Here is a 26,443-nt window from a genome sequence, read left to right on the forward strand (position 1 = left end):
ACCTACACAGAGTAAGGCATGTCCTGAAAAGTCAGCTGAATGGGAAGAACAAGATACGGGCCATCAACACGTACGCCCTCCCAGTCATCAGATTCCCCGCTGGTATAATAAGCTGGCCAAAGGAGGAGATAGAGGCCAATGATATCAAGACAAGAAAGCTCCTCACAATGCATGGAGGGTTTCACCCCACGTCCAGCACCCTGAGACTGTACACTAAGCGGAACAAGGGAGGCTGAGGACTGGTGAGCACTCTGTATGTTGGTTCATATTTATTCTAATGTTACTGTAAGTTAGAAACAGAGGAGGCTTATTAACATTGTTGTGTCCATGAAACTACATCAGGTCATGTGACTCTACCTGTTCTTATCAGAGAGCTCTTCCCGTAGTCCACATACTTCTTCAGCCAGTCAGGACACTCCTGGGTGAGGTAATGTTTGAACTGTACTGTCTGAGCTCTCTTATGATCCCACTTGTGTTTGGTGATGACAGCTTGTGGTTTTGGAGCGATCCATGTCTCTGTCTTCAGGTCCAATACTATGAAGTCTTCTCCATCATAACCATCCTGTCCTTTTTCACACATCTGTGTTATAATAAAAACACAAAGTCAACATTTTTCTGTAGTTATACTGGATCTCACACTGAGAAATGCTTCATAAGACTGACTTCTTCAATCTAAAACATCTGGTTCATCACAAGTTCATGTCTAAATTGTGTTTTCACCTTTAACAACAGCAGTTTGGGAGACTGTTAGTAGTATTATATTGTTTAGTTCAGTGAGATAAGTTGACACAATGAAGTACTCACTGTCATCAGTTAGGAACTGGAACTTGAGCCGATGATGAAGATGATGATGAAGAAGTGCCTGAAGCTGCAAAAAGAAAAACAATTTCATTTGAAAAGAAGAAAAGAAGAGTTTTATCATGAGAGACAAACTGGACATGAGTGATGAATTACTAACATCTGACTTTCTGTCAAGTTGTTCATATTGACAGTTTAATATTTCTCATAATTTTAAAATATTTTAACATAATGTTGTCAAGTGACATCCAAATATTACAATAAGCAGATTAAAAGTATCAAAATTTAATATTAAAATACTTATTGTTAGCAGGTTTAAACCCTGAAATACAGAAAACAGTATTACACAGTTATTATTTATTCAATATTTATGAAAGAACACAAAGAGAAAACAGCAGCATCTGTATCACTATTACAAGATATGTCACTAAGTATAAATCAAATATTTACATTTTATGGACTTTGAATCACCAGAAGTAATATATATGATATTAAAACAACATTAACACCAAAACAATAGTGCAGACATGTATATTAAATACATCTGTGAAGTAAAAAAGGGATTTATGATGAGTAAAACCATCTTTTATTTTTCACCATTATTGTTCTTTTTCCAGAGGACGTATCCAACGATGGCGGCTACCAGGAGCAGCAGTACGACATCAACTCCAATGACAACAGCAACAGGAAACTCTGAAGAACCTGGAAGCCAAACACAACATTCAACTTTGTTTATCTCACTCTTTAATCACTAAATGGATCAGATTATATTTAGTAACACAACTTAAGTCATATAAGTATTTGAAAGGAAGTCACAAAAATAAGACAAACATGCTGATGCTGAGTGTGTTTTAGTGAACTATCAGTGTTGGGAGTTAAAACCATAAAGTTTTATTGTAATCTCATTAGTTTTAACAGAAACACAGACGTGCAAAACATTAGTTTGAAAGTTTTTTAGTTAAATTACAATACTGGCCTGTTGAAAACTATGTTATAATGTTGAACATAATAATGCTTTGACACGCAAAATTTAAATTTGTGTAAATATCTATCTAATAAAATAACGGTGCCTTTGACTGCTGTAATATCACTTGTGTGAGGGGAAAACATAAATAAAGATGTTAGAGGAGGCTTGATGCTCTGACATGTGGAAATATCCTTCATGCTACACGCACCACGTAAAGATGAGAATAAAAGCAGAAAATCTAAGTTGTGTCCAGGTCAGAATCACCTGTCAGTGACAGAAAACTCAACAAGCAACATGTCAAAGTACTTGATCAGAAAACACGCTCACATCAAACCTGCAGAAGAACCTCATCTCATTACAGATAATAGTGAAAAGATCAGATCAGCTGAGGATCAAGAGTGAAGAGTGAAGGAAATGCTGCTCATGTCTGTAAATTCTGAACAAGTAAATAATAACTAACATGATTACTTTCCTCATTGAGTAATATGTAAATTCTCATTATACTTTTAGGAGAGTATTGATTGATTAGTAATGAAATAGTTTTTCTGAGTAACTTTCCAACATTTACATGCAGTTCTGGTTTTCTTACCTTTCCTGATACTTTCATACAGATAAAAACTGTCTGGTTGCATTAACGGCTGAACGATCAGTTAGACTTGAACCAAATTAACAACCAGAGAAGAAATAAACTTTGTGATCAAATAACATTTTACAGAACATAGAAACTGTACTGAAGAGGAAAACATACATAATTTAAAAGACAATTTAATTTCATCTGATCATTTGAAAAAATTAAAGATTAAAAACGTCTCATGAATTCTTCTGATGTCCAAAGAGACAAATGAAATCTAGATGACTTAAAAACAGAAACGAGAAAACAAACCACTAAAGGAGATAAACAACCCCACCTGTCATAAATAATTAAAATATAAATAAATATAATATAAACTAAATGTGTTTCCTACATCCATCACTTCTGATTCCAGTCTTGCCAAAATTCGTCTGAATTTCTCTTTTGTCCAGTTTGGTGATGATGTCGTCCTTCACACCAGAGAGCTGAAACACACATTCGAACCTCCGCCAGTCTTCAGGTGTGACTGATGAAAGGTCCAAGTCAACACTCATCTGGAAGGATCCATCGTGGTTGGGGAGGATCTCTCCACGTCCCTCATGAAGTTCCTCTCCATCTTTCCTCCAGAACATTTCAGCTCTGTGAGGGTAGAAACCTGTAGCGAAGCAGCTGACTGGAGAGGAGGGAGTCTTCTGGAGGAGAGACACTGAGGGAAGGTCTGGAGTGTAAAAACAAAGACAGTTTATAGTTTCTTTATTATTATTTAACTTATATTAATATTATCATTCCTTTTTGGTGTAATGTATTTAGTAACACATATATACAGTATATATGACATGCAAATAAACCTCATTGAAGTGTGATTGAGAAACGGAGGGAGGGACAGAGGAGAAGAAAGACATGAAGAGAGGTGAGAAGTGAAAGACTAGATTAGAAAGAGAGGACAGTGAAAGAGACAGAAATGGAGAAAAAGAGTGGTGATAAATGTGTGAGAGAGTGACAGAGAGAAAATGGGGTAAAGGTGGAGGGAGGCAGAGAGATGAAGAGAGGTGAGAGAGAAAATGAAAGAGAAATGTGTGTAAACTGAGACACAGTGGCTCTCTGTATGTCGGTTCATATTTATTGTAATGTTACTGTAAGTTAGAAACAGAGGAGGCTTATTAACATTGTTGTGTCCATGAAATTACATCAGGTCATGTGATTCTACCTGTTCTCATCAGAGAGCTCTTCCTGTAGTTCACATACTTCTTCAGCCAGTCAGGACAAGTCTGGGTGAGGTAGTTCTTTGTCTGTGCGATCAAAGCTTTGTTGTTATTCCACTTATTTTTGGTTATTTCAGCCTCCTGTTTTGGAGCGATCCATGTCTCTGTCTTCAGGTCAAAATTAATGAAGTCTTCTCCATCATAACCAAACTGAAAGAAACCATCAACCACCTTATCAGTCACATCGTCCCATTCACAGCCGTACATGTTCTGGACAATATGGACACCTGAGAGAGAGACAGAGACACAGACTGCAGTAAACCAGAGTGAGATCTCAGCACAGTCAGCTATCATCAGTTGATATCACATCTTCACCACAGAGACACACTGATCCACACACACCAAAACAGAAGATCTACACCTTCTGCTTTTATTGGCTGGATGGAAACCACTCACAGCCAATCATCATCTGGACAGTGTGGACGACTCAGAGAGAGACAGAGAGGCAGAGACTGCTGGGAAACAGAGTCCATTTCCTGTCTTTACCACAGAGACACACTGCCTCCACTGAGACCAACACAGTTTATCTACACTGTTGAAGGTGGTGTGACTTCATGTGAGCTGCAGGAACACACACACACACACACACACACACACACACACACACACAGAAGTGGAGTCCTGACTAACACACACAGATTAAACCTGATCCTGGACTGAACATTACATCCACTGAAACCCTGCAGCCAGTGGATCAGTCCAACAACATCCTCTTCCTGTGAGAAACTACAGACTAGACTGTCCTGAAGCTCCAGAAGCTTCCACTGAAGGAGAGTTTTATTCAGGATTAGTCACTAGTGTGTGTGTTTGTGTGTGTGTGTGTGTGTGTGTGTGTGTCCTGTTCTGCAGTGTGTTACTACAACTGGTCAGAACAAGGAAGACACCAGCAGGACCATTATGGAGACTGGGAGACAGTCTGTGTGTCCTGATTGGTCCATCCATCAGTCAATCATTTCATACAACCAACAGCTGTTTCCACCTGCAGATGTTGGCTTGATGCTGCCTGCTGGGATGAACCAACACACTGTGGTCACTACAGTAGAGTTAATCTGATCTAATCTGTACTTCTACTATATATTTAGAGCTGCAACTATTGATTCTTTTCATTATCAATCATCAAATAAACAGGATGAAAGCATAAACAACATTTTATCAATAAACAGTGAAACATAAACAAACCTCCAGTTTGGCCGAAGCGCTGCTTTACAATGCCGATCTTTCCTTTGAAGGACTGATGGGTACCCAAACAGGTCTGAGTTTGACGCTCCCAGTATTGTGGATCATCTGCTGTGACTTTGTTCATCCAGTCTGCTTTGGGTTCTGCTCTCTTAGTGTTGCTGTCACAGATATCCATTTGAACATCATCAAGTAAGCCAACAATCACAAACTCTGGGAAGTTTGGTACTCCAACAGATGCAGTGTAGAAATACTTCAGAGAGTGAGTCACTGTAAAAGAAACAGATAATGCACATATTAATGATAATGAGTCAAAACTAAATTATTATATAACAACAAACAACTACAATAAACTACATTATGGCATCATAAGTTTGCACAATGAATTAGACATATAGAATTCAATAATCATTTTGTCTAAACCCTAAACTTTTGTATATATGCGCAATTCTTCACACGTTTTGTTAAAGGCAGTAATGTAAAACTCTTATTCAATGCAAATTTCCACAAAAATGCATTAATAATGAAACTTAATACATATATGTTAATTAATCAGTTAATATCATATCAAATTATTGTCCATGGCTGTAATGACTTACATTATCTAATACTTACAAAATGTTTTGTAAGTATTAGATAATGTAAGAAAATATACAGAGTATTTGAACTTAATTTATCTTTAGTAGGAAAGAAATCTATGTTTATTATTATTGTTATTTATCATTATGACAGGGGGCGATGTTACATAATATTTTTTCTCTCCCTGATCCTTTTTCAAGTGGAAAAACAATGTGTTATTTGGTCCCAGATTACAGTTTATACTTTGAGTAAAGGTTTGTGTTGGAAATGACACTTAAGTGATTAAAAAAGGATACTTCTTGAATAATAAATCCTCTTACAATGTCAATAATTACATACGATCGTGGATATTAACAAAGCAGGAAGTTATTTGGCTTTAGGAGGTGCCAATATGAAAACAGTATCATCGAATGGTTAAAAAATAAAAGTCCAAAACCTTAACAGTAGCATGCAGCTGTTAATTGTACACAGTTTGAATGAAATGTATTGAAATCCAATAATTATGCCTAATAAGTGAACCGCCTTAAGGACCCTATTAACATCATTTCTAAAATGACTAAGCACTAAATTAACCACTACACACAATGACTGGGGTCTTGATTTTCATCATTGTCGTTTCTTTTGAAACATCTGGACAAAAGTAAATGGACAAGTGCAAATCTTTTAATGTATAGTTTTGAAAAACTGTCCAAAAATTCTAATGCTTAATGCGTTTTCCTATTTTCTTTATTATCCGAGTGTGTGTTGGACTATTTTGCTCTGCTTAATTGTGCTGCCATTGATTAATGATAGTCCTGATTAAAGATAGTAGAAGAAATGAAAAACATGCTTTTGAATAACCATTTCAGATATATAGCAGGCTATCCTTCTTGTCAAAAATGCAAAAGGACACAAAAAATAGGGATTAATCAACAAGTTGCACAGACAGAATCAAAGGAGCTACAGTACATCCTCCTGATAATCTCTGTTGTGCAGTCAAATAAATAAGCTGAGATTTTATACTTTAATCTTTATAAAGATGTTTTTAACAATTCTTTCTGAAATAAAATATTAAACCAGTCAATTATTTAGACATCAGATCATTCACATGTCTGACTTTCATTAATAGATGCTTTTTTGTTTTTTTCTACTTCTGGATATATATTTAGTGTGCAGTAAAACTCCAGTTTAGTCTCCAGTTAGTAGAGATGTTTATTCTTCAGGATCATCATTAGTAGCGTCTGCTCCTCATTATTGTGTTTGAAATATGAAACCCTAAACCTGACAAACTATATATCAGTCCCTCCAGGATTCACTGAGTTTTTTTTAATTATTATTATTTTGCAGCAGCTTTTCTCAAAAACTGTGATGCATTTTTGATGTTTTATTTTATCTTTTGGCTGTAAAATTGCAGGCAAAGTTTTGTATTTGATTATATTCCGTCCATTATGGTCTTTATACTGTAAACTGTGAACGATGACAACTTAGGTTTCTTCTTCCTGAGGTTTTAAGCACTTCTACTTATACAGTTTAGAAGTGGGTTGTTTAGCTCTTTTCTATTGCTGTTGTCATTTTTCATCATTAAATAACAATTAATTTCATTTTCCTGATGTTGTTGTCAGAGGTTTTGTGGATTTTAAATGTTTGAGTATAAAAAAATCAGACCCTGACATTTGTGAACCTCATTTTCATACATCTTTATTTATGTCAACTGAAGAATTATATTTAAGTTTAACTTCCAAAATCTACAAATATTTGGTGTAAAACCAAATCTTCTGAATTGTTGACAATCACAGAGAAATGTTTACGGCTCTATATTTAATAAAGTTCTCTTGGGTGATATTTTTACTCTCATGTACTCATTCTGTACTGTTTCTATTAGTATCATTTTATACTGGATTCTAATATCTCTAATATTATATATCTGGAACTCTAATATCCAACATGAACTGATCATTATTCACTCTTAGATCTGATTCCAAAACTTTATACCAGAGTTTCAACAGAATAAACTTTCTACAAGTGTCTGTAAGTTTTAACAATCATATTATTGTTTATTTCATGATCCTCCACTGTCCTCTGTCATTTATGTACTAAGATGTTTATGTTCTGAGAATTATGTCTTTAAATCTTTGTCAGTTTTAACAGTGTGAAAGGCTTTGTGACTAATTTGCTTGGTTGTTTTTTCTCAGGCTGATGTTTGCACATGTGTCCTTATTTAATGTGTTTTTATTGTAATGTCTGGTTTGATGCAGCAGTTCCTTTAATCCATTAACCTGAACCCTCTGATGTCTGAATGCATGTAGATCAAATTTCTGTGATGTTAAACTATTAAGCTGCACTTGATAAATTCTGAACTGGTCAGAAAAAAAATGTCTAATAAATCTATTTCTTATTAGTAGATTAAACAAATTATCAATATGATCTAATTAGGGCTGCAGCTAACAATTATTTTCATTATCAAATAATCTAGTAATCATTTTTCAATTAATCCATTATTTGTTTCATAAAATATCATTACATAGCGAAAAATGTCCATTTCAAGTTCACAGATTCCACAGTAACATTTTCAAATGTTTTGTTTTGTCCAACCAAAAGTCAAAAACCAAAAGTTTACTGTCATAGAACTATAAGAAACACTACAATTCACATTTTTGCTTAAGAAATCACTTTAACGACTATTTGATTAACAAATTACATTAAGACATAATATTAAAACATAACAAAACTTACAAAACTCAGTATTAAGTCATTTTGAACATGGGATCTGTGTTATTTGACAAGTTTATATTTGAGTTGTTGAACAAAATAAATGATGAGTGTCAGTAATTTAGTTTACATACATTAGTGAATGATATTAAATATTGTGCCACCAGAGCAGGAAGTTGTTTGACTTCAGTAGCATCAATACAATTACATTACAAATAAAAAATAAAAAAAACCTTCTCAGTAGCCTGTAGATGTTAATTATACACACTTAAGATGAAATGTAGTGACGTCTTCAAGACTGTGAAAAGGGTTTAATACATTTACATCATTTCTAAAATAATAAGTAATGACTAATATCACTAAATTAACGGTTACACACTGACTGATCTTTATCATTGTTGTTTGTTTGAAACATAAATGTGTAAATTTTAATAGAAAACATGACGTCATGGACAACTTAAAGACTACGTTAAAGTGGAGTTTACTTTTTTATGTTATATTTTACTTATGTTTTCCCTTTTTTCTTTATTTATCTGAGTGTGTGTCGGACTATTTTGCGCTGCGTAATTGTGCTGCCATTTTGTCCAGAACGCGCTCGGACCGAATCGATCATAAAGGTCCTGATAAAATATTATGAAATAAAATAATGGCCCTGATTAAAGACAGTTAAAGAAGAGAAAAATACACGTTTTAATAGCCCCTCTCAGAAATATAGAATCCATTGTGCCAAAAATTCAACAGATTACCCAAAAAATATGGATTAATCAACTCGTTGTGTTAAAGTGAACTTTAAAATAATGAGTTTGTGACTTTTTAAACATTTCTATAATATGCAAGGAAGTCAAAGAACTAAACATCTAATACTATGAAACAAACCTTAAGTTCGTATAGTCACGTCTACAGATATATAGTCTTTTCTTTTACCATCAACCGACTTAAACAAAAAAACACTATATTGACTCACCTGCCGCCGCGCTGTGTAGACCCAGGAGGGCCAGAAAAACCAACATCTTCATTGTGAACTACAGTCTCTACAACTTTACCGACAACGAGTAGTTTTCTTTCTCCAGAGACAAACAGACTGTGCAACTCCCATGATCATCCAGGCTGACCTGAGGGTACAAAAAACAGGCGCGCTCAAGCCTCCATCTGAGCCAATGGGAATTTAGTATAAGCGTCGACGTCACTTAAATCTGGGTAAAACTGACAGAAATCGGTTATTAAATAGTTAATAGAGTCCAGGCATGCTGGACTTTATTTTCTTCTTCTAAAGTTCAGGCATGCTAGACTTTATTTTGGGTTTCTCGGCTTTGTCAGCGCATTGAGGTCGTATTATAACACATATAATAATACTTGTAATATAACACGTATAATGTTTTGAAGGCTGATGTAATGTAATGAACAGAGATGTGATCACTTTCTGGGAGGTCAGAGGTCACTGTCAGCTACAGATCAGCTCTCTGGAGCTTGTGGGGTTGCAGACACACATCCTGCAGTGATATTCTTGTTCTTGTGTTCTGTGTGGATGTCCTGAGGTTGACAACAGTCCTGATCACAATATCAACTAGAAAATGCAATTTCTGTAGAAATTGCGTGTGATTGCTGAAAGCGAATTTAGATTGCATAACTGGAAGCTGAACACTATTGAAAAATCTACCAAGATTAAAATCAGCAAATGGTAGACTTGAACCTGCACCTTCATGTTTGTAAGACAGACATGTGTTAACCTTTCCTGCTTCAGCGTCAAGACCGTGGTCACACAGGGGAGACTTTGTTTACTACTCCAGGACCGAAGTCACCGCTAACTTCGGGGTTAACTCCCTCCACTTTATCAACAGGTAGCAAGCAAGAAACGGGAACTCAGCTTCAATCTTGAGGAGTTGCAGCATTTATTCTCTGTCAGAACAGCTCAACCTGTACATACACTGTACTATTACTGTCACAGCTAACTGCTAACTTAACTGTCTCTCTCACTGCTCCAGTCGCCTCTAACACAGTCACACCCGCTCGCTCTCTCGCTCTCGCTCGACCATGCACATGCGTCATGCGCACTTCCTATGCACTGGGCTATTTCTTAAAGAGACTACGCCACTCGTATAACACATGCTATGCACTGAGCTAACATATTACATAGCAATGCCAGGTCAGATTTTGATATTTAGTCTGTCAATTGCATGAACTTGACAAAAAAGCAGTTGAGCTCAGCTCAGCTCATCAAGCAGATTGACATCACCTGGACTCCTTCATCCTTCATCTCTACTGAGCTCTGCCCTAAGCAGGGCTCGAACTCACAACCTTTGGATCTAAAAGGAGTTAAGAAGTAACATGAACTTAAACCACTGGATTACTCAGACTGGATCTGTAGAATTTTTTAACAAGAATAGCAATCCACACTTCAGGTAATAATGTTAAAGTGAGCTAGAGAGGAATTGACTTATGATACATGATAGAGATGGAAAGCAACTTTGTACATGACAGCAATATTATGAGTAGCACTGTAGTGAGCAGGTATCAAACACACAACCTTGTCATCTAAGGGACAGCTGACTATAAGAGCAGTGTTCTAAACCACTGAGCCAACAGACATTCCCAGTAATTAGAGGAAAAAAACTCCATTTTGATGATGAAAATGCATTTGTCTCAAACTAGAGCTTGAAGCCCAGATATTTGTACATCATTAGAGAAAACAAGACTAGTTTAACATGAGGATGAATGATATGTGTAAAAAGTGTTTGAAGGAAGAGAGAATCTGTAAGTTTAAGAAACTGCAGTGAGAGGAGACACACATCCTGCAGACTGTATTGCAGTCAATGAGAACATGACAGGGACTCTCTATCAATTAAGGTTCAGATCTCAAAAACTGTAAGTCCTATGTGAAATGTATTTACATTTTGAGAGAGAGGAGGCTTGTGGCAACATACTGAGGCGAGATATGTGCTTGAGGAGTTAAAATTGTGGGAGTGACAGCAGTTTAGAGAAACCTGTACATATGGAGACTGGTAGGCCTCCTTCCCCTTTTAATACATCCATTGTCATGTCTGTACAAATACCTGACTCACCAAATAATCTCAATTTGTCTGTTACTGACAGTAGTTGCTGTAAACAAAGGCCCACTGAGAATGTGTGGTTGTGGCTTTAAATGAAGGTGAATTATAGGAATTAAAGCTTGTTCAACTTTTTCTCAGGATACGAGCGTCCACTCAATCCACTTAAGTCTGAAATTTAAAATACAATAGAAATAAGTGATATTTACTACATGGAGGAGTTTACCTGGAATAAAAAGAAAAGACATGACTTCAGATGTCAAAGTTAATCCTCTTCTACTCGTTCTCTACTCACTCACTTTGTAAACTACCTGAGAGAGCTGCTGTATGATCAGAAGACATGACTAGTTAGTGACTGAAACAGCAGGGGGCGCTGTGACTCTGAGCCTCACATCACAGACTGCTGCTTGCATCACATTTTGGTGAATTAGGAATTAAACCTTGATCAACTTTTGCACTCAGTGAATGTCACTTGTGGTAAGAAAATCATCTAAAAATCTAAAATGTAAAATACAATGAAAAACAAGTTCTACTTACAAGGTTGATGGTGTTTGGCTGAAAAGAGAAAAGACATGATATCAGATGTTATAGTTATAAATGGTAAGATACTGATCTCCTCCTGCTCACTCACTGGATAAAAATCCCTTCTGCCTTTTTATTTTGATCCTGTTTTATTTATTTTCATCTCAGTTGTCTCATATATGACCAGAGGAGGCTCGTCCATAGAGGCAGAGGAGGTTGTTCCTCTATTTTTACATCATTTACAAAATCATTTCTGTCTTCTTTGGAAAAAATCCATTATTGAAATTCTGATTATCAAACAAACAAGATGCCACAAATGCAGTGGGACGTTATGACATGGATCCTTCATCTCCATGAAAGAAAGAAGAAGACATCAGATAACGTGAGTCAGATACATCTTCTCTCTTTCTGTCTCTTTGGTCGCTAATTTCTTCTCTGATGGTTAAATGTCTCTGTGGCTGTTGTGTGAATTTATCTCCTTAACAAGAAAGCAACAGAGATCATATAATGTGCTGTAGGTAGTTTACTTGTTGAAGAGTTACAGTGAGCTGTCTGGACTCACTCATTCATTTGGAACTGATCCAGTTTTTAGTTGAGTGGTTGTTCAGTCACCTGTTGATGTTGTGTGATTAGTGAATGAGTGTGCAGGAGGTCTGGCTGCTTGTTTGTGACAATATCTTCATTGTTTGTTTTTAATTTGAGCCGTATATTGAATAATGCATTTAAAGTAACTAGAATAACAACAGTGTTAACATGTCAGCTTCGTAGACTATATTTTGTATGTTGTGCATATAGATAAGAGTGTATTTGATACATGCATTAATACTTTCTGATGTGAACCTACACTTTTAGATCTGTGAATGTTTTTAGTGTTCAATCTTTCTAGTATTCAGCACTGATATGAACCTGTATCACATTATAAGCTTTGTGGTACTTTATATATTTCTGGATACTAAGAAAATAAATAAGAAACACGTGTAAATCATGTGATATGTTGTCTGTTTGTGATGAGAACATAAATCTGTTGTCACAATAGAACAATGCTATAAATTTGAATTTAATTTTGTTTAATTTTGTGGTAAAATGACACATCTGAACCACTCCAGGGCTAAAATGAACACTTCTTTGTTTAGAAACGATATGTTTACGCTAAATGTCTTTAAAGAAGCAGCCTTTTCACCACTCAGTGGTTTTTGTTTTTGAAAGTAAATTGTATTATTGGCATATAAAATTGTCCCCCACTTTGATTTCATCAGGTGGGGGACAATGATATAGTATAATGCAGTTTGTTGTAGATTCCATGTTACATTGTATTTGAATGTGGTTTGCTTTAATTCAACAGGTTCTGCTATAAATCATGTTGGTGTTTTAAAATCTTGTTCCATGTGCCCCTTTTTAACTTTGAGCACCTGCTCCTCTAAATGTCTCTGCACAGCCTTGCATTTGAGCATATGAACATAATATAACTTGAACATAAGAAAGTAGACATAAGTAGCCAACTAGTGTAAAATAACATGAGGCTGTAGGTTGGTTTTCCTCATGTCCAGCCTTCATTAATTATATCTTCCATTTTATTCGTACTCAATGTGATGCAGTGTTTTCTGCCAATAGTGTTACTGTAATATATACTGTTTGTCTGATTTTTTAGCACAAACTGAGGCTCTGATATCAAACATATCATCAGTTCATCATGTTCCACTGGGAGGTCAAAGGTCAGACTAAACCAGTGGTGGAAGAAGAATTCAGATCCTTTACTTAAGTAAAAGTACATAAGTATTATTAGCTTAATGTAGTTAAAGTGTTGTAGTAAAAGTAGTGGTTTGGTCCCTCTGACTGATATATTATTATATATGACATCATTAGATTATTAATAGTGAAGCATCAGTGTTAGAGCAGCATGTTACTGTTGTAGATGCTGGAGGTGGAGCTTGTTTCAACTACTTTATATACAGTTAGCTAGTTTAGCCCAGTGGTTCCCAACCTAGGGGTCGGGCCCCTCCAAAGGGTCAGCAGAAAAATCTGAGGGGTCGTGAGATGATTAATGGGAGAGGAAAGAAGAAAAAACAAAGTTCTGATACACAAATCTGTTTTCAGTTTTTTGTTTGTTCTTTTCTATGATGTTGGATTTTTGGTGAAATATTGAATCATTTGAACATTTATTGAAATTAAACCATGAGAGAAGTTTAGAGGTACAAATTACTATTTGGTGGAGCTGTTAACAACTCATAGACATCTGAAATGTGACCCTGGGTTCATCCCAATTCAAAAACAAAACCTTTAACAAGGCTGAATTCCTGAATAATCCTTAAACTTTGAAGCTCAAATAAATATACATCTTAACTGGGTTTTCAAAGGCATTTTATTCATTTATAAAACCCTAAACCCTGTAACAGCTTGGAAATCATTTACACACCATTATAGAGAGATTTGACCTGCTGCACAATGACATGACACTCTGACATCCAACAAGAACTGTGTTAAAGCAAAGTCTGCTTCAATTAAAGTCTTTTATAAACTCACCTGTGACAAAAGGAAAATCATTTAGTCAAGTGTTCATAGTTGAGTATAAATTCAAACACAAGATCCTGTTTATGGACATTAAGAATCAAACATGATGTGACTCTGTGCTCTTTCTTGTTTCTCTCCTCATGTCTTTGGTCTCTGGAAGCTGCTGCAGTGATCCCTCTCCACAAAACATCTGCACAAACAGCTGGACAGCTGCATCAGTTCTCTCCAGATGTTTTTTACTCACACAGCGGAGGAAAGTGATGCTTCTAGCTATGACTGTCACATTTTTAAGAAAAAACAACCAGCATTTAACAGCAGTCGCAGGAATGAAGCAGGAATGCAGGTAAACACAGTAAACAACAGGTTCAGGTTCTTCAATATCAGTATTCAATAAAATAACTTTTTTGAAATTTTGCCTTTTGTTGTAAATCAGAAGCAGATATTCTGTGACAAAGAATATTTTTTGAGGGCAGAGTCATTTACTGAAGTTCATCATCCTCTTCTAATGTTCACTGGTCTGTCAAGACGGATAAACAGACAAACAAGGTGGAATATCGAATCTGTTAGTGTTCATACAGTGCAGCCTGTTTCATTTCATTTAATATGAGATATTTCTGGGTAAAAAGGTTATTGGTTGAATTTATTTTTCACACATCAAGGTTATAATAAAAACACAAAGTCAACATTTTTCTGTAGTTATACTGGATCTCACACTGAGAAATGCTTCATAAGACTGACTTCTTCAATCTAAAACATCTGGTTCATCACAAGTTCATGTCTAAATTGTGTTTTCACCTTTAAAAACAGCAGTTTGGAGACTGTTAGTAGTATTATATTGTTTAGTTCAGTGAGATAAGTTGGCACAATGAAGTACTCACTGTCATCAGTTAGGAACTGGAACTTTAACAGATGATGAAGATGAAGATGAAGAAGTGTCTGACGCTGCAAAAAGAAAAAAAAAAGATTTGAAAAGAAGAAAAGAAGAGTTTTATCATGAGAGATAAACTGGACATGAGTGACGAATTACTAACATCTGACTTTCTGTCAGTTGACATTTTAATATTTCTCATCATTTTTAAATATTTTTATATTATAATGTCAAGAAACATCCAAATAGCAGATAAACAAGGATAGACAAAGCAGATTAAAAATATCAAATTTTAATATTAAAATACTTACTGTTAGCAGGTTTAAACCCTAAAATACAGAAAAACAGTATTAAACAGTTATTATTTATTCAATATTATGAAAGAACACAAAGAGAAAACAACAACATCTGTATCACTATTACAAGATATGTCAATTCATTGTAAATCAGATATTTACATTTTATGGACTTTGTATCACCAGAAGTAAAATATATGATATTATAACAACATTAACACCAAAACAATAGCAGAGATATGTATATTAAATACATCTGTGAAGTAAAAAAGGGATTTATGATGAGTAAAACCATCTTTTATTTCTCACCATTATTGTTCTTTTTCCAGAGGACGTATCCAACGATGGCGGCTACCAGGAGCAGCAGCACGACAACAACTCCAATGACAACACCAACAGGAAACTCTGAAGAACCTGGAACCCAAACACAACATTCAACTTTGTTTATCTCACTCTTTAATCACTAAATGGATCCGATTATATTTATTAACACAACTTAAGTCATTTGAGTATTTGAAAAAGTTCATAAGAATAACACAAACAAGAAAGATGCTGAAAATTTATTGAAATGCGTGTAAATATCTATCTAATAAAATAACGGTGCCTTTGACTGCTGTAATATTACTTGCTTGAGGGGAAAACATAAATAAAGATGTTAGAGGAGGCTTGATGCTCTGACATGTGGAAATATCCTTCATGCCACACGCACCACGTAAAGATGAGAATAAAAGCAGAAAATCTAAGTTGTGTCCAGGTCAGAATCACCTGTCAGTGGCAGAAAACTCAACAAGCAACATGTCAAAGTACTTGATCAGAAAACACGCTCACATCAAACCTGCAGAAGAACCTCATCTCATTACAGATAATAGTGAAAAGATCAGATCAGCTGAGGATCAAGAGTGAAGAGTGAAGGAAATGCTGCTCATGTCTGTAAATTCTGAACAAGTAAAAAAGGAAGTAAAGTGTTTACTTTCGTTATTGAGTAATATGTTAATTCTCATTATACTTTTAGGAGAGTATTGATTGATCAGTAATGAAATAGTTTTTCTGAGTAACCTTGCCACATTTACATGCAGTTCTGATTTTCTTACCTTTCCTGATACTTTCATACAGATAAAAACTGTCTGGTTGCATTAACGGCTGAACGATCAGTTAGACTTGAACCAAATTAACAACCAGAGAAGAAATAAACTTTGTGATCAAATAACATTTTACAGAACATGGAAACTGTACTGAAGAGTAAAACATACATGTTTTAAAAGAATGTTTAATTTCATGTGATCATTTGGAAAAATTAAAGATTAAAAACTTCTCATGAATTCTTCTGGCGTCCAAAGAGACAAATGAAATCTAGATGACTTAAAAAACAGAAACAAATAAAAAAAGAAATTACTAAAGGAGACAAACAACCCCATCCATCACAAATAAACAAAATATAAATCAGATGAAAGTAAACTAAATATTTTTCCTACTTCCATCACTTCTGATTCCAGTCTTGCCAAAATTCGTCTGAATTTCTCTTTTGTCCAGTTTGGTGATGATGTCGTCCTTCACACCAGAGAGCTGAAACACACATTCGTACTTCCTCCAGTCTTCAGGTGTGACTGATGAAAGGTTCAGGTCAGCACTCATCTGGAAGGATCCATCGTGGTTGGGGAGGATCTCTCCACGTTCCACGTTCTCATAAAGCTCCTCTCCATCTTTCCTCCAGAACATTTCAGCTCTGTGAGGGTGGAAACCTGTAGCGAAGCAGCTGACTGGAGAGGAGGGAGTCTTCTGGAGGAGAGACACTGAGGGAAGCTCTGGAGTGTAAAAACAAAGACAGTTTATAGTTTCTTTATTATTATTTACTGTATATTAATATTATTCTGGTTTGGTGTAATGTATATAAATGCATTAGTAATATTTATATACAGTATGTATACGATGCAAATAAACCTCATTGAATTGTGACTGAGAAAAGAAGGGAGGGGCAGAGGATAAGAAAGACAGATGAAGAGAAGTAAGGAAAGAGAGGCTAGAAACTACATCAGGTCATGTGATTCTACCTGTTCTCAGCAGAGAGCTCTTCCCATAGTCCAAATACTTCTTCAGCCAGTCAACGCAAATCTGGGTGAGATAATGTTTGAACTGTGCGATTTCAGCTTTTTTACTATCCCACTTGTGTTTGGTGATGACAGCCTGTGGTTTTGGAGCGACCCATGTCTCTGTCTTCAGGTCCAATACTATGAAGTCTTCTCCATCATAACCATCCTGTCTAAAACCATTAACCACTCCTGTGTCATTGTCCCATTCACAGCCGTACATCCTCTGGACAATATGGACACCTGAGAGAGAGACAGAGACACAGACTGCAGTAAACCAGAATGAGATCTCAGCACAGTCAGCTATCATCAGTTGATATCACATCTTCACCACAGAGACACACTGATCCACACACACCAAAACAGAAGATCTACACCTTCTGCTGTTATTGGCTGGATGGAAACAACTCACAGCCAATCATCATCTGGACAGTGTGGACGAGTCAGAGAGAGACAGAGAGGCAGGGACTGCTGGGAAACAGAGTCCATTTCCTGTCTTTACTACAGAGACACACTGCCTCCACTGAGATCAACACAGTTTATCGACACTGTTGAAGGTGATGTGGCTTCATGTGAGCTGCAGGAACACACACACACTGAAGTGTGTGTGTTTTCACACACTTGACAAATACACACAGATTAAACCTGATCCTGAACCTTATGGACTTGATGAAACACAGGATTTGAGTTCTTTTCTGTGATATGAAAATATCAACTTGTGTCTTTCTCCACAGGTGATTCGGACCCTTAGGAAGAGATGAGCCACTAGGCCCACTGACACGCACCCTTCCCATCTAGTGGGGTAAAGGGACAACTGTAGGACCAATAGTCTATTCATCTATGCTCGTCCTATGCAGTCAGTTGTTTGGTGATTTTAACATCCATGTTGACAACCCCTAGGACAGAGGGGCTAAAGAACTGTGTTATGTTCTTGATAACTATGGACTGACCCAGCATGTGACAGAGCCCACACACAACAAGGGGCACACTCCGGACTTAATCGTTTCTAAGGGTCTGAACATTTCTAAGGTTGTGGTGACTGATTTGCTCTCTGATCACTCCTGGGTTTTCTTTGAGAGTGCTATCTCTGTGCACACAAATGTTCAAACAGAAGTAATCAAAAAACGGTATATCACTGAAAACACCAGTGAAATATTTATTCAGGCCTTCTCTTCCACACCTGCCCTCTCTTGGGTCTCAGTCAATGAGCTTGTAGATAATTTCAGCTCTAAAATTACAAATTTTATTAATGCTATTGCACCCACTAAGGTGAAGGTTGTCTCTGGTAAGAAAAGATCTCCATGGAGAAATGCCACACTGGTCAGAATGTAAAAAAGAGTGTTGAAAAGCTGAATGCAGGTGGCAAAAAACAAATCTCCAGGTTCATTATGACATCTATAAAGAGAGACTTCACATTTATAATTTGGTACTGAGAAATGCAAGGCAGTCCTTCTTTTCTGACATCATTGCCAAAAACAATAATAATGCACATGCCTTGTTTGCTACTGTCATCAGGCACAAACCCTCTTATGTCAGTAGCCCCTGAACTTCTATCCACCAAGGCTTGCAATGAATTTGCCTTCTTCTACACTGACAAAACTCAGAAAATAAGACAAGCAGTCAGTGCCTCCATATCAGGTGCAGGATATGTGTTGTCCCTGTGTCCACTTAAAATCAATTTGAGGAGTATGACACAATTCCATCCGATCAACCACAAAAACCTGGAGGACATTATAAAACATCTGAAATCCTCCTCTTGCTACCTTGATATTCTACAGGCTTTTTCAAAATTGTTTCAAATTGCATGGCCTCAGATCTTCTATAGAACACATCTCTTCTCTCAGGTGTCTTCTCACAGGCCCTGAAAACTGCCGTCATCAAGCCACTCTTGAAAAAGAACAATCTAGATACTTCACTAATGAGCAACTATAGGCCTATATCAAACCTCCCGTTTTTAAGTAAAATCATTGAAAAAGCTGTTTTTCAACAGCTGAACAAGTTTGTGGCAATAAACAATCATTTTGATGTCTTCCAGTCAGGATTTCGACCACACCACAGCACTGAGACTGCTCTTGTTAAGGTCTTCAATGACATACACCTGAGCACCGACAGTGGCAAAATTACAGTATTAGTATTACTGGATCTCAGTGTAGCGTTTGACATGGTTGACCACAACATATTACTAGACAGACTGGAAAACTGAGTGGGACTTTCTGGCACAGTACTGAACTGGTTTGAATCCTACTTAGAGGACAGGGACTACTTTGTGTTTATAGGTAATTACACATCTGGGTGGACAAAAATGACATGCGGAGTTCCCCAAGGCTCCATTCTGGGGCCTCTTCTGATCAACATCTACATGCTCCCACTAGCTCAGATTATGGAAAACAACAAAATATGTTGCCACAGTTATGCAGATGACATATAAATTTACACAACCATATCACCAGGGGACTATGGTCCAATACAAGCACTGCGTAAGTGCATTGACCAAATCAACGATTGGATGTGCCGTAATTTTCTTCAATTAAACAAAGACAAAACTGAAATAACAGTTTTTGGAGCCAAGGAAGAACGATTAAAAGTCAGCACTCCGCTACTATCACCTTAAGAATACATCAAGAATTAAAGGACTTATGTCTCAACAAGATTTTGAAAAACTTGTCCATGCATTTATCCTCAGTAGACTTGACTACTGTAACACTGTCTTCACAGGTCTCCCTAAAAAATCGATCAGACAGCTGCAGCTGATTCAGAACGCTGCTGCTCGAGTCCTCACTAAGACCAAAAAAGTGGATCATAAAACTCTAGTTCGCAGATCTAGAAAACTGCAGGTCTGCTGCAACTCTCAGTTCTTTCAAATCACAGCTGAAGACTTCTCTGTTTGCCGCTGCCTTTTACTAAACCAAATTTTAGGGTTAATATTTTACACTGCACTGTAACTTTTATTCTCCTGTTTTATGTCTTATTCTTTTTTTCAGCTTCTTTTTATTTCCAAATTTAACACTTTTTAATTGTATTTAAAGGTATTTTTACTTGTGTTGCTTTTATATTCTGTCTTGAGGCCTTTTATGCTCTGTGTAAAGCACTTTGAATTGCCTTGTTGTTGAAATGTGCTATACAAATAAACGGGAGTTAGTTTTTTTTGTTTTTTTGTTTTTTAATGAAATTAAAATGATGTAAAATGGTGTAATTATTGTAACTCTGTAATATTAACCATGCCATGCGTTTTGAAAAATGTTTTGTATAATATTATTGTCATGTTCTTTGTAAAATGCTCACCTGTGAAATACCTTGAAAAAATGAAGATGGTGATAATTAGTCATGTGACCCAGATATATTTATCACACCTGTGAGTATTCATGTAATTTTGCTGAACGAACCTGAAGAAGCTGAAAAAGATTTTATTAGGAGCGTTGTTTGCTCCTTATAAAATCTCAGTAAAGTCATTTCAGTGTGGCGATAATAATCTCTGTTGGTTACTATGGGATGGACAAAAACATTGTATCAGTGCAGTATAGCAGCACCCAGGATTCTCAGTAATGTGTTTTTCAGTGTGTGTTAGTGAGAAGCCTCCATAAAAACAGTTGAATAAAACAGTGTTGATGGAGGGATGGTTGTGTGTGTATGTGTGTGTGTGTGTGTGTGTGTGTGTGTGTGTGTGTGTGTGTGTACAAAAGACAGGATGAAAGCATAAACAACATTTTATCAGTAAACAGTGAAACATGAACAAACCTCCAGTTTGGTTGAAGCGCTGCTTTGCAGTTTCAATGTTGGCTTTGAAGGCCGGCTGGGTACCCAAACAATTCCCAGTCTCCCTCTCCCAGTACTGTGGATCATCTGCTGTGACTTTGCTCATCCAGTCCTGTTTGGGTTCTGCTTTCATGGTGTTGCTGTCATAGTAATCAATCTGAATATCATCAACCATCCCAACAACCACATACTCTGGAAAGTTTGGGACTTGAGAGGACCCAGTGAAGAAATACTTCAGAGAGTGAGTCACTGTAAGAAAAAGTTAATGTCATCATTTCACTTTTCTCAGTTAGTTTTATAAATAGCTTTTACATAAAATAAAATTATTTTCCTGTGCACAGAATCAAAAAGAGCTACAATACATCCTGCTGATAATCTCTGCTGTACAGTCAATAAATAAACAAATTGATAGGCAGAAATTTTCTTAGTTTCCAGTTAGTGGAGACGTTTATTCTTCAGGATGCATCATTAGTAGCGTCTGCTCCTCAATACTAAATTAGTTTGAAATGTGAAACCACAAACTTGTGACAAACTATGAGTTCCTCCAGGATTTCATTGAGTTTTTTTTATGATTATTATTGTAGCCAAAAATGCTTGATTTTTCAGCGGCTTTTCTCAAAAATTGAGATAAAACTTACAACGTTTTATTTTCTCTTTTTGCAGTAAAATTGTGGGAATTAGGAAAAATTGCAAGCAACGGAAAATAATGTGATTTTTAAAAAAATTACTACTAATGAAGAGTCATACGTGATCACTTCCTGTGTGCTACAATGATACAAGTTACCAAGACACAAAATGTGACAATTGGTCCAAATCACAAGTCTGTTGATTTCATGGATGTATCATAAATCCTATTGTAATCTTCTTATATCGATTTTGACTTTTTCATGTGCAAAAGTTGCGGTAATTTAGCTAAACTTCAAGCTCTTGCAAATATTGCAGAGATTTCTTAAAGTTGGAGTGCAGGACTTCTGACTCCCCCTTCTGGCAGTGAGAGTAACGGGGGGCGCTCAGCTCTGATTGCCTGACACAGGCATTCAGCACGCTTTCATGCACACCTGAATGACAGGCACAGAGAGAGTGAGTAAAAATGGATTTGTTTTGACAGTCCACCGGCCCACCATGATTTGTCCCAATATGACCAGTAGTTATACCACTGTCCATAACCTGCTTTTGCGGTTGTAAAACGGTGAAGAAATTGTTCTGAGCATCACACAACCCCCTTGAAATGACTCGTTTCACTGTCAGAATTTGATCCATTCGGTCCAGTTACATTTGGAAAGTATAGAGGAGCCACACGATTAACGGCCAAACAGCCAGCGCAGGAATGTCGCCCCCGACATGAGATTTAAAAACTCATAATTATATGAAAAGATTATAAAACATTTTGTATTTGATTATACCACGTCCATTATGGTCTTTATACTGTAAACTGTGAACGATGACAACTTAGGTTTCTTCTTCCTGACGTTTTAAGCACGTCTCCTTATTCAGTTTAGAAGTGGGTTGTTTAGCTGTTTTCTATTGCTATTGTCATTTTTCATGATTAAATAATAATTCATTTTTTCTGATGTTGTTGACATGTTTTAATACAACCATCAAGAATGTATCTCACTTTTATATATTTTCATTTATGTAAAATGATAAATTATATTCTAAATTTTACTCTGGTGTACTCATTATGTATTGTTTCTATTAGTATCAGTTTATACTGAATTAAAAAGCAAATTATTTATTAATGCAAATATCTAACATGAACTGATCATTATTCACTCTTAGTCCTGATTCCAAAAATGTATTCCAGAGTTTCAACAGAATAAACTTTCTACAAGTGTCTGTAAGTTTTCATGATCCTCCTCTGTCCTCTGTAATTTATGTACTAAGATGTGTATGTTCTGAGAAGTATCCCTTCAAATCTTTTTTGATTAATCGATTCATATGTTTTATTAAATAATAATAACTTTGTTTATATAGCACCTTTCAAAAACAAAGTTGCAAAGAAATGAAAATATGATAATGCAAGTAAATAAGATCCAAAGATAAAGACATAGACAAGATACAAAAAATTAAATTACACAACAAATACCATCAGTTAAGAAAAAGCCATACGGTAAAAGTGAGTCTTAAGAAGAGATTTAAAAGATGACACTGAGTTTGCCTGCTTGAGATCTCCAAACAGGGAGATCCACAGCTGAAAGGCCCAAACAACAAAGGCCTGGCCCCCTCTAATGGCAAATCAAGAGTTTGGAACCATCAGTAGGGCCCTGCTGGAGGATCTCAAACAGCAAACAGGATCATAAGGAGTTAGCTGTTCACAAATATAGCAACAAAACAAGCAATAACAAGCAATTAATATCAATTCTAAAACTCACAGGTAACCAGTGAAGGGCAACAAGGATTGGTGTGATATAGTCGCTTCTCTTAGTAGGCATTAAAAGCCTGACAGCAGTGTTTTGTACCAACTGCAGTCTTTGTATGTTATGCCTGCTGATACCAGAATAAGATGCATTGCAGTAATCAAGTCTAGAGGAGATAAAAGCATGGATGACCTTTTCTAAGTCTGTGGATGAAAGGAATGAGCTGATTTTGTTTAGCTGTCTCAATTGGGCAAAGCAGGATTGCAGCACTTTGGTCACCTGAGCATCAAAAGACAAAATAGAGTGTTCGGACTGGAGGGGGTAATTACAATGTCTTCTGTTTTGGAATCATTCAACTGCAAGAAGTTTTTGGACATCCAATTTTTAATTTCAGTGAGGCAGGACATAATACATGAAACATCAGTGGTACCGGCCTTTAATGGGACATACAATTGGGTGTCATCTGCATAGCGATGGAAATCAATGCTAGGTCTACGCATGATTTGCCCCAGGGGTAGCAGGTAAATGGTGAATAAGAAGGGACCCAAGATAGACTCCTGGGGGACCCCACAAATGAGAGGTGCACAAGAGGAGGAGGCATCTCCGAGCTTTACAGAGAAAACCTGTTTGACAGATAAAAGTTGAATCAATCCAGTTCTACATCACTGATGCCAACATAGTATTTCAGATGGCTGATTAAGAAATTATGGTCCACAGTGTCAAATGCTGAGCTGAGGTCAAGGAGAATAAAAATGGAATACAGGCCTGTGTCGGCTGCAAGCAGAAGGTCATTGGTGACCTTGAGCAGAGCAATCTCAGTGCTATGTAGGGAGCGGAGGGCAGATTGGAATTTTTCAATTATTTGATTGTTGTTCATAATAGAGATCAGTTGCGTGGAGGCAATTTTTTCTAAAATCTTTGATAAAAAAGCAGCTTGGAGATGGGTCTAAAATTACTTAAAACTGAGGGATCTAAAGAGGGCTTCTTTAAAAGGGGGTAAACATTGGTATGTTTAAAGTAGGAGGGGAAAATACCAGTGGACAGAGCAGTTAATAATGGCTAAAATATCAGGACCAACCATCTGAAATACAGCTGTTAAAAACCAAGTCTGAAGGGCAGGTGGATGATTTTGAGAGTGCAACAGTGCGTTCCAGGGTTGACAGAGAGATTCCATTGAAGTGGGTTTAAGCTGAAAGTGGGCAGGAGTCAACATCAAGTTCACTGAATACATTGTCAAAGTGCTTCCTAATTTCTACTATTTTGTTGTTAAAGTAATCAAGAAAATCCTTGCATCTCTCTGGGGAAGATTCAAGTGGCTGGCTAATCGAGGGACCAATAACAGAACTGACAGTTTTAAAAAGGAGTCTGGGATTATGACGCTCTTTCGCAATGAGTTCTGAAAAATAAGTGTTACACTGAGTTTATCTTCCAGTTTTCATTCCTGCATTGTCTCTAAGATCCTTACGTCTTCATTTAACCATGGCAGAGAAGAAGGTCTCAGCTATGGAATCTAGCAAATATTTCTGCAAGACCTGTTAAAAACACAAACAAGCTCCTCCACAGTGGGGGCATGGTGTTCATTGGCAGGCCTATTAAAAATCAATTTGAGGCAGTGAAGGCTTGGCAGGAGCGAGGAGCGAATTAGTGTGGTGGGTTTGGAGTTAAAATGTCATTAAATAGTGAAATATGTCCATTTCAAGTTCCCAGGTCCCTCAGTAACATTTTCAAATGTTTAGTTTTGTCCAACCAAAAGTCAAAAACTAAAAAGCAATCGCTTTAATGACTATTTGATACCAAATTACAGATTAAGACATAATATTCTAACAAAAAATTTACAAAACTCAGGATTAAGTCATTTTGAACATGGGATCTGTGTTATTTGACAAGTTTATATTTGAGTCGTTGAACAAAATAAATGATGAATTTCAGTAATTTAGTTTACAGACATTAGTGAATGATATTAAATATTGTGCCACCAAAGCAGGAAGTTGTTTGGCTTCAGTAGCATCAATATCTATGAAAACATCGCCATCATGACTCATGTTGGTATAGTTAGAAATAAAACCCCCAAAACCTTCTCAGTAGCCTGTAGATGTTAATTATACACACTTAAGATGAAATGTAGTGACGTCTTCAAGACTGTGAAAAGGGTTTGTTAATACATTTACATCGTTGACTCATACATCAGTCGATGACTGATATCACTAAATTTACGGTTGCACACTGACTGAGGATGTGATTTTCATTGTTGTTGTTTGTTTGGAACATATGTGTAAATTTTTATAGAAAACATGACGTCATGGACAACTTAAAGACTAAAAGAAGCACGTGCAACTATATTAAAGTGTAGTTTAAAATTAGTTTTGTTGCATCTTTGTTAAGTTTTCCATATTTTCTTTATTTATCTGAGTGTGTGTTGGACTATTTTTTGCTGCTTAATTGTGCTGCCATTTTGTTCAGAACGCGCTCGGACCGAATCGATAAAATATTATGAAATGAAATAATGGCCCTGATCAAAGATAGTGAAAGGAAAATACACGTTTTAATAGCAAGGAAGTCAGGGAACTCAACATCTAATACTATGAAACAAACCTTAAATTTGTATAGTCATGTCTACAGATATAAAGCCTTTTCTTTTACCATAAACTGGCTTAAAAAAAAACAAAAAAACAAAAAACGAAATCACCTGCCGCCGCGCTGTGTAGACCCAGGAGGGTCACAAAAAGCAAGATCTTCATTGTGACCTGCTGTCGCTACAACTCTGATGTACAGTCAACTAAGAAGTTTCTTTTTCCAGATACAGACAGACTGTGCTTCCTCTGTGAGCATCAAGGCTGAACAGAGGGTGGGACAGGAAGGGGCGCTCACTTCAGTCTCCATCTGAGCCAATGGGAATTTAGTATGAGTGTCAATGTCACTTAAATCTGGGTTAAACTGACGCAGTGAGGTTATTAATGTAAAGTGATAGTA

The 26,443-nt window shown here is 36.4% G+C and overlaps 2 protein-coding genes and 1 long non-coding RNA gene across 3 annotated transcripts; 1 reads left to right on the plus strand and 2 right to left on the minus strand.

Annotated features, from left to right (window-relative positions):
• Positions 1–328: 328 nt before the first annotated feature.
• On the minus strand, positions 329–9,772 carry LOC121913634 (class I histocompatibility antigen, F10 alpha chain-like). The gene is made up of 5 exons (XM_042436368.1): positions 9,738–9,772; positions 9,006–9,153; positions 4,778–5,044; positions 3,699–3,825; positions 329–512 (listed from the first exon to the last, which is right to left on the minus strand). The coding sequence occupies exons 2-5, from the start codon at positions 9,055–9,057 to the stop codon at positions 344–346; spliced, it is 615 nt and encodes a 204-aa protein (XP_042292302.1). The 5' UTR covers positions 9,058–9,153; positions 9,738–9,772; the 3' UTR covers positions 329–343.
• Positions 480–26,253, minus strand: LOC121913595 (H-2 class I histocompatibility antigen, Q9 alpha chain-like). The gene is made up of 8 exons (XM_042436287.1): positions 26,160–26,253; positions 21,099–21,365; positions 17,328–17,606; positions 16,752–17,081; positions 15,589–15,693; positions 15,295–15,312; positions 805–868; positions 480–567 (listed from the first exon to the last, which is right to left on the minus strand). Exons 1-7 carry the CDS (start codon positions 26,209–26,211, stop codon positions 810–812), a joined length of 1,110 nt encoding a protein of 369 aa, XP_042292221.1. The 5' UTR covers positions 26,212–26,253; the 3' UTR covers positions 480–567; positions 805–809.
• LOC121913657 lies at positions 11,337–11,947 on the plus strand. Its single transcript, XR_006100343.1, has 3 exons — positions 11,337–11,562; positions 11,776–11,822; positions 11,915–11,947. It is a non-coding gene; the product is annotated as an uncharacterized LOC121913657 (long non-coding RNA).
• Positions 26,254–26,443: the final 190 nt, after the last annotated feature.

This window comes from Thunnus maccoyii, chromosome 15, assembly GCF_910596095.1.
Source record: "Thunnus maccoyii chromosome 15, fThuMac1.1, whole genome shotgun sequence".
Classification (NCBI taxonomy): domain Eukaryota; kingdom Metazoa; phylum Chordata; class Actinopteri; order Scombriformes; family Scombridae; genus Thunnus; species Thunnus maccoyii.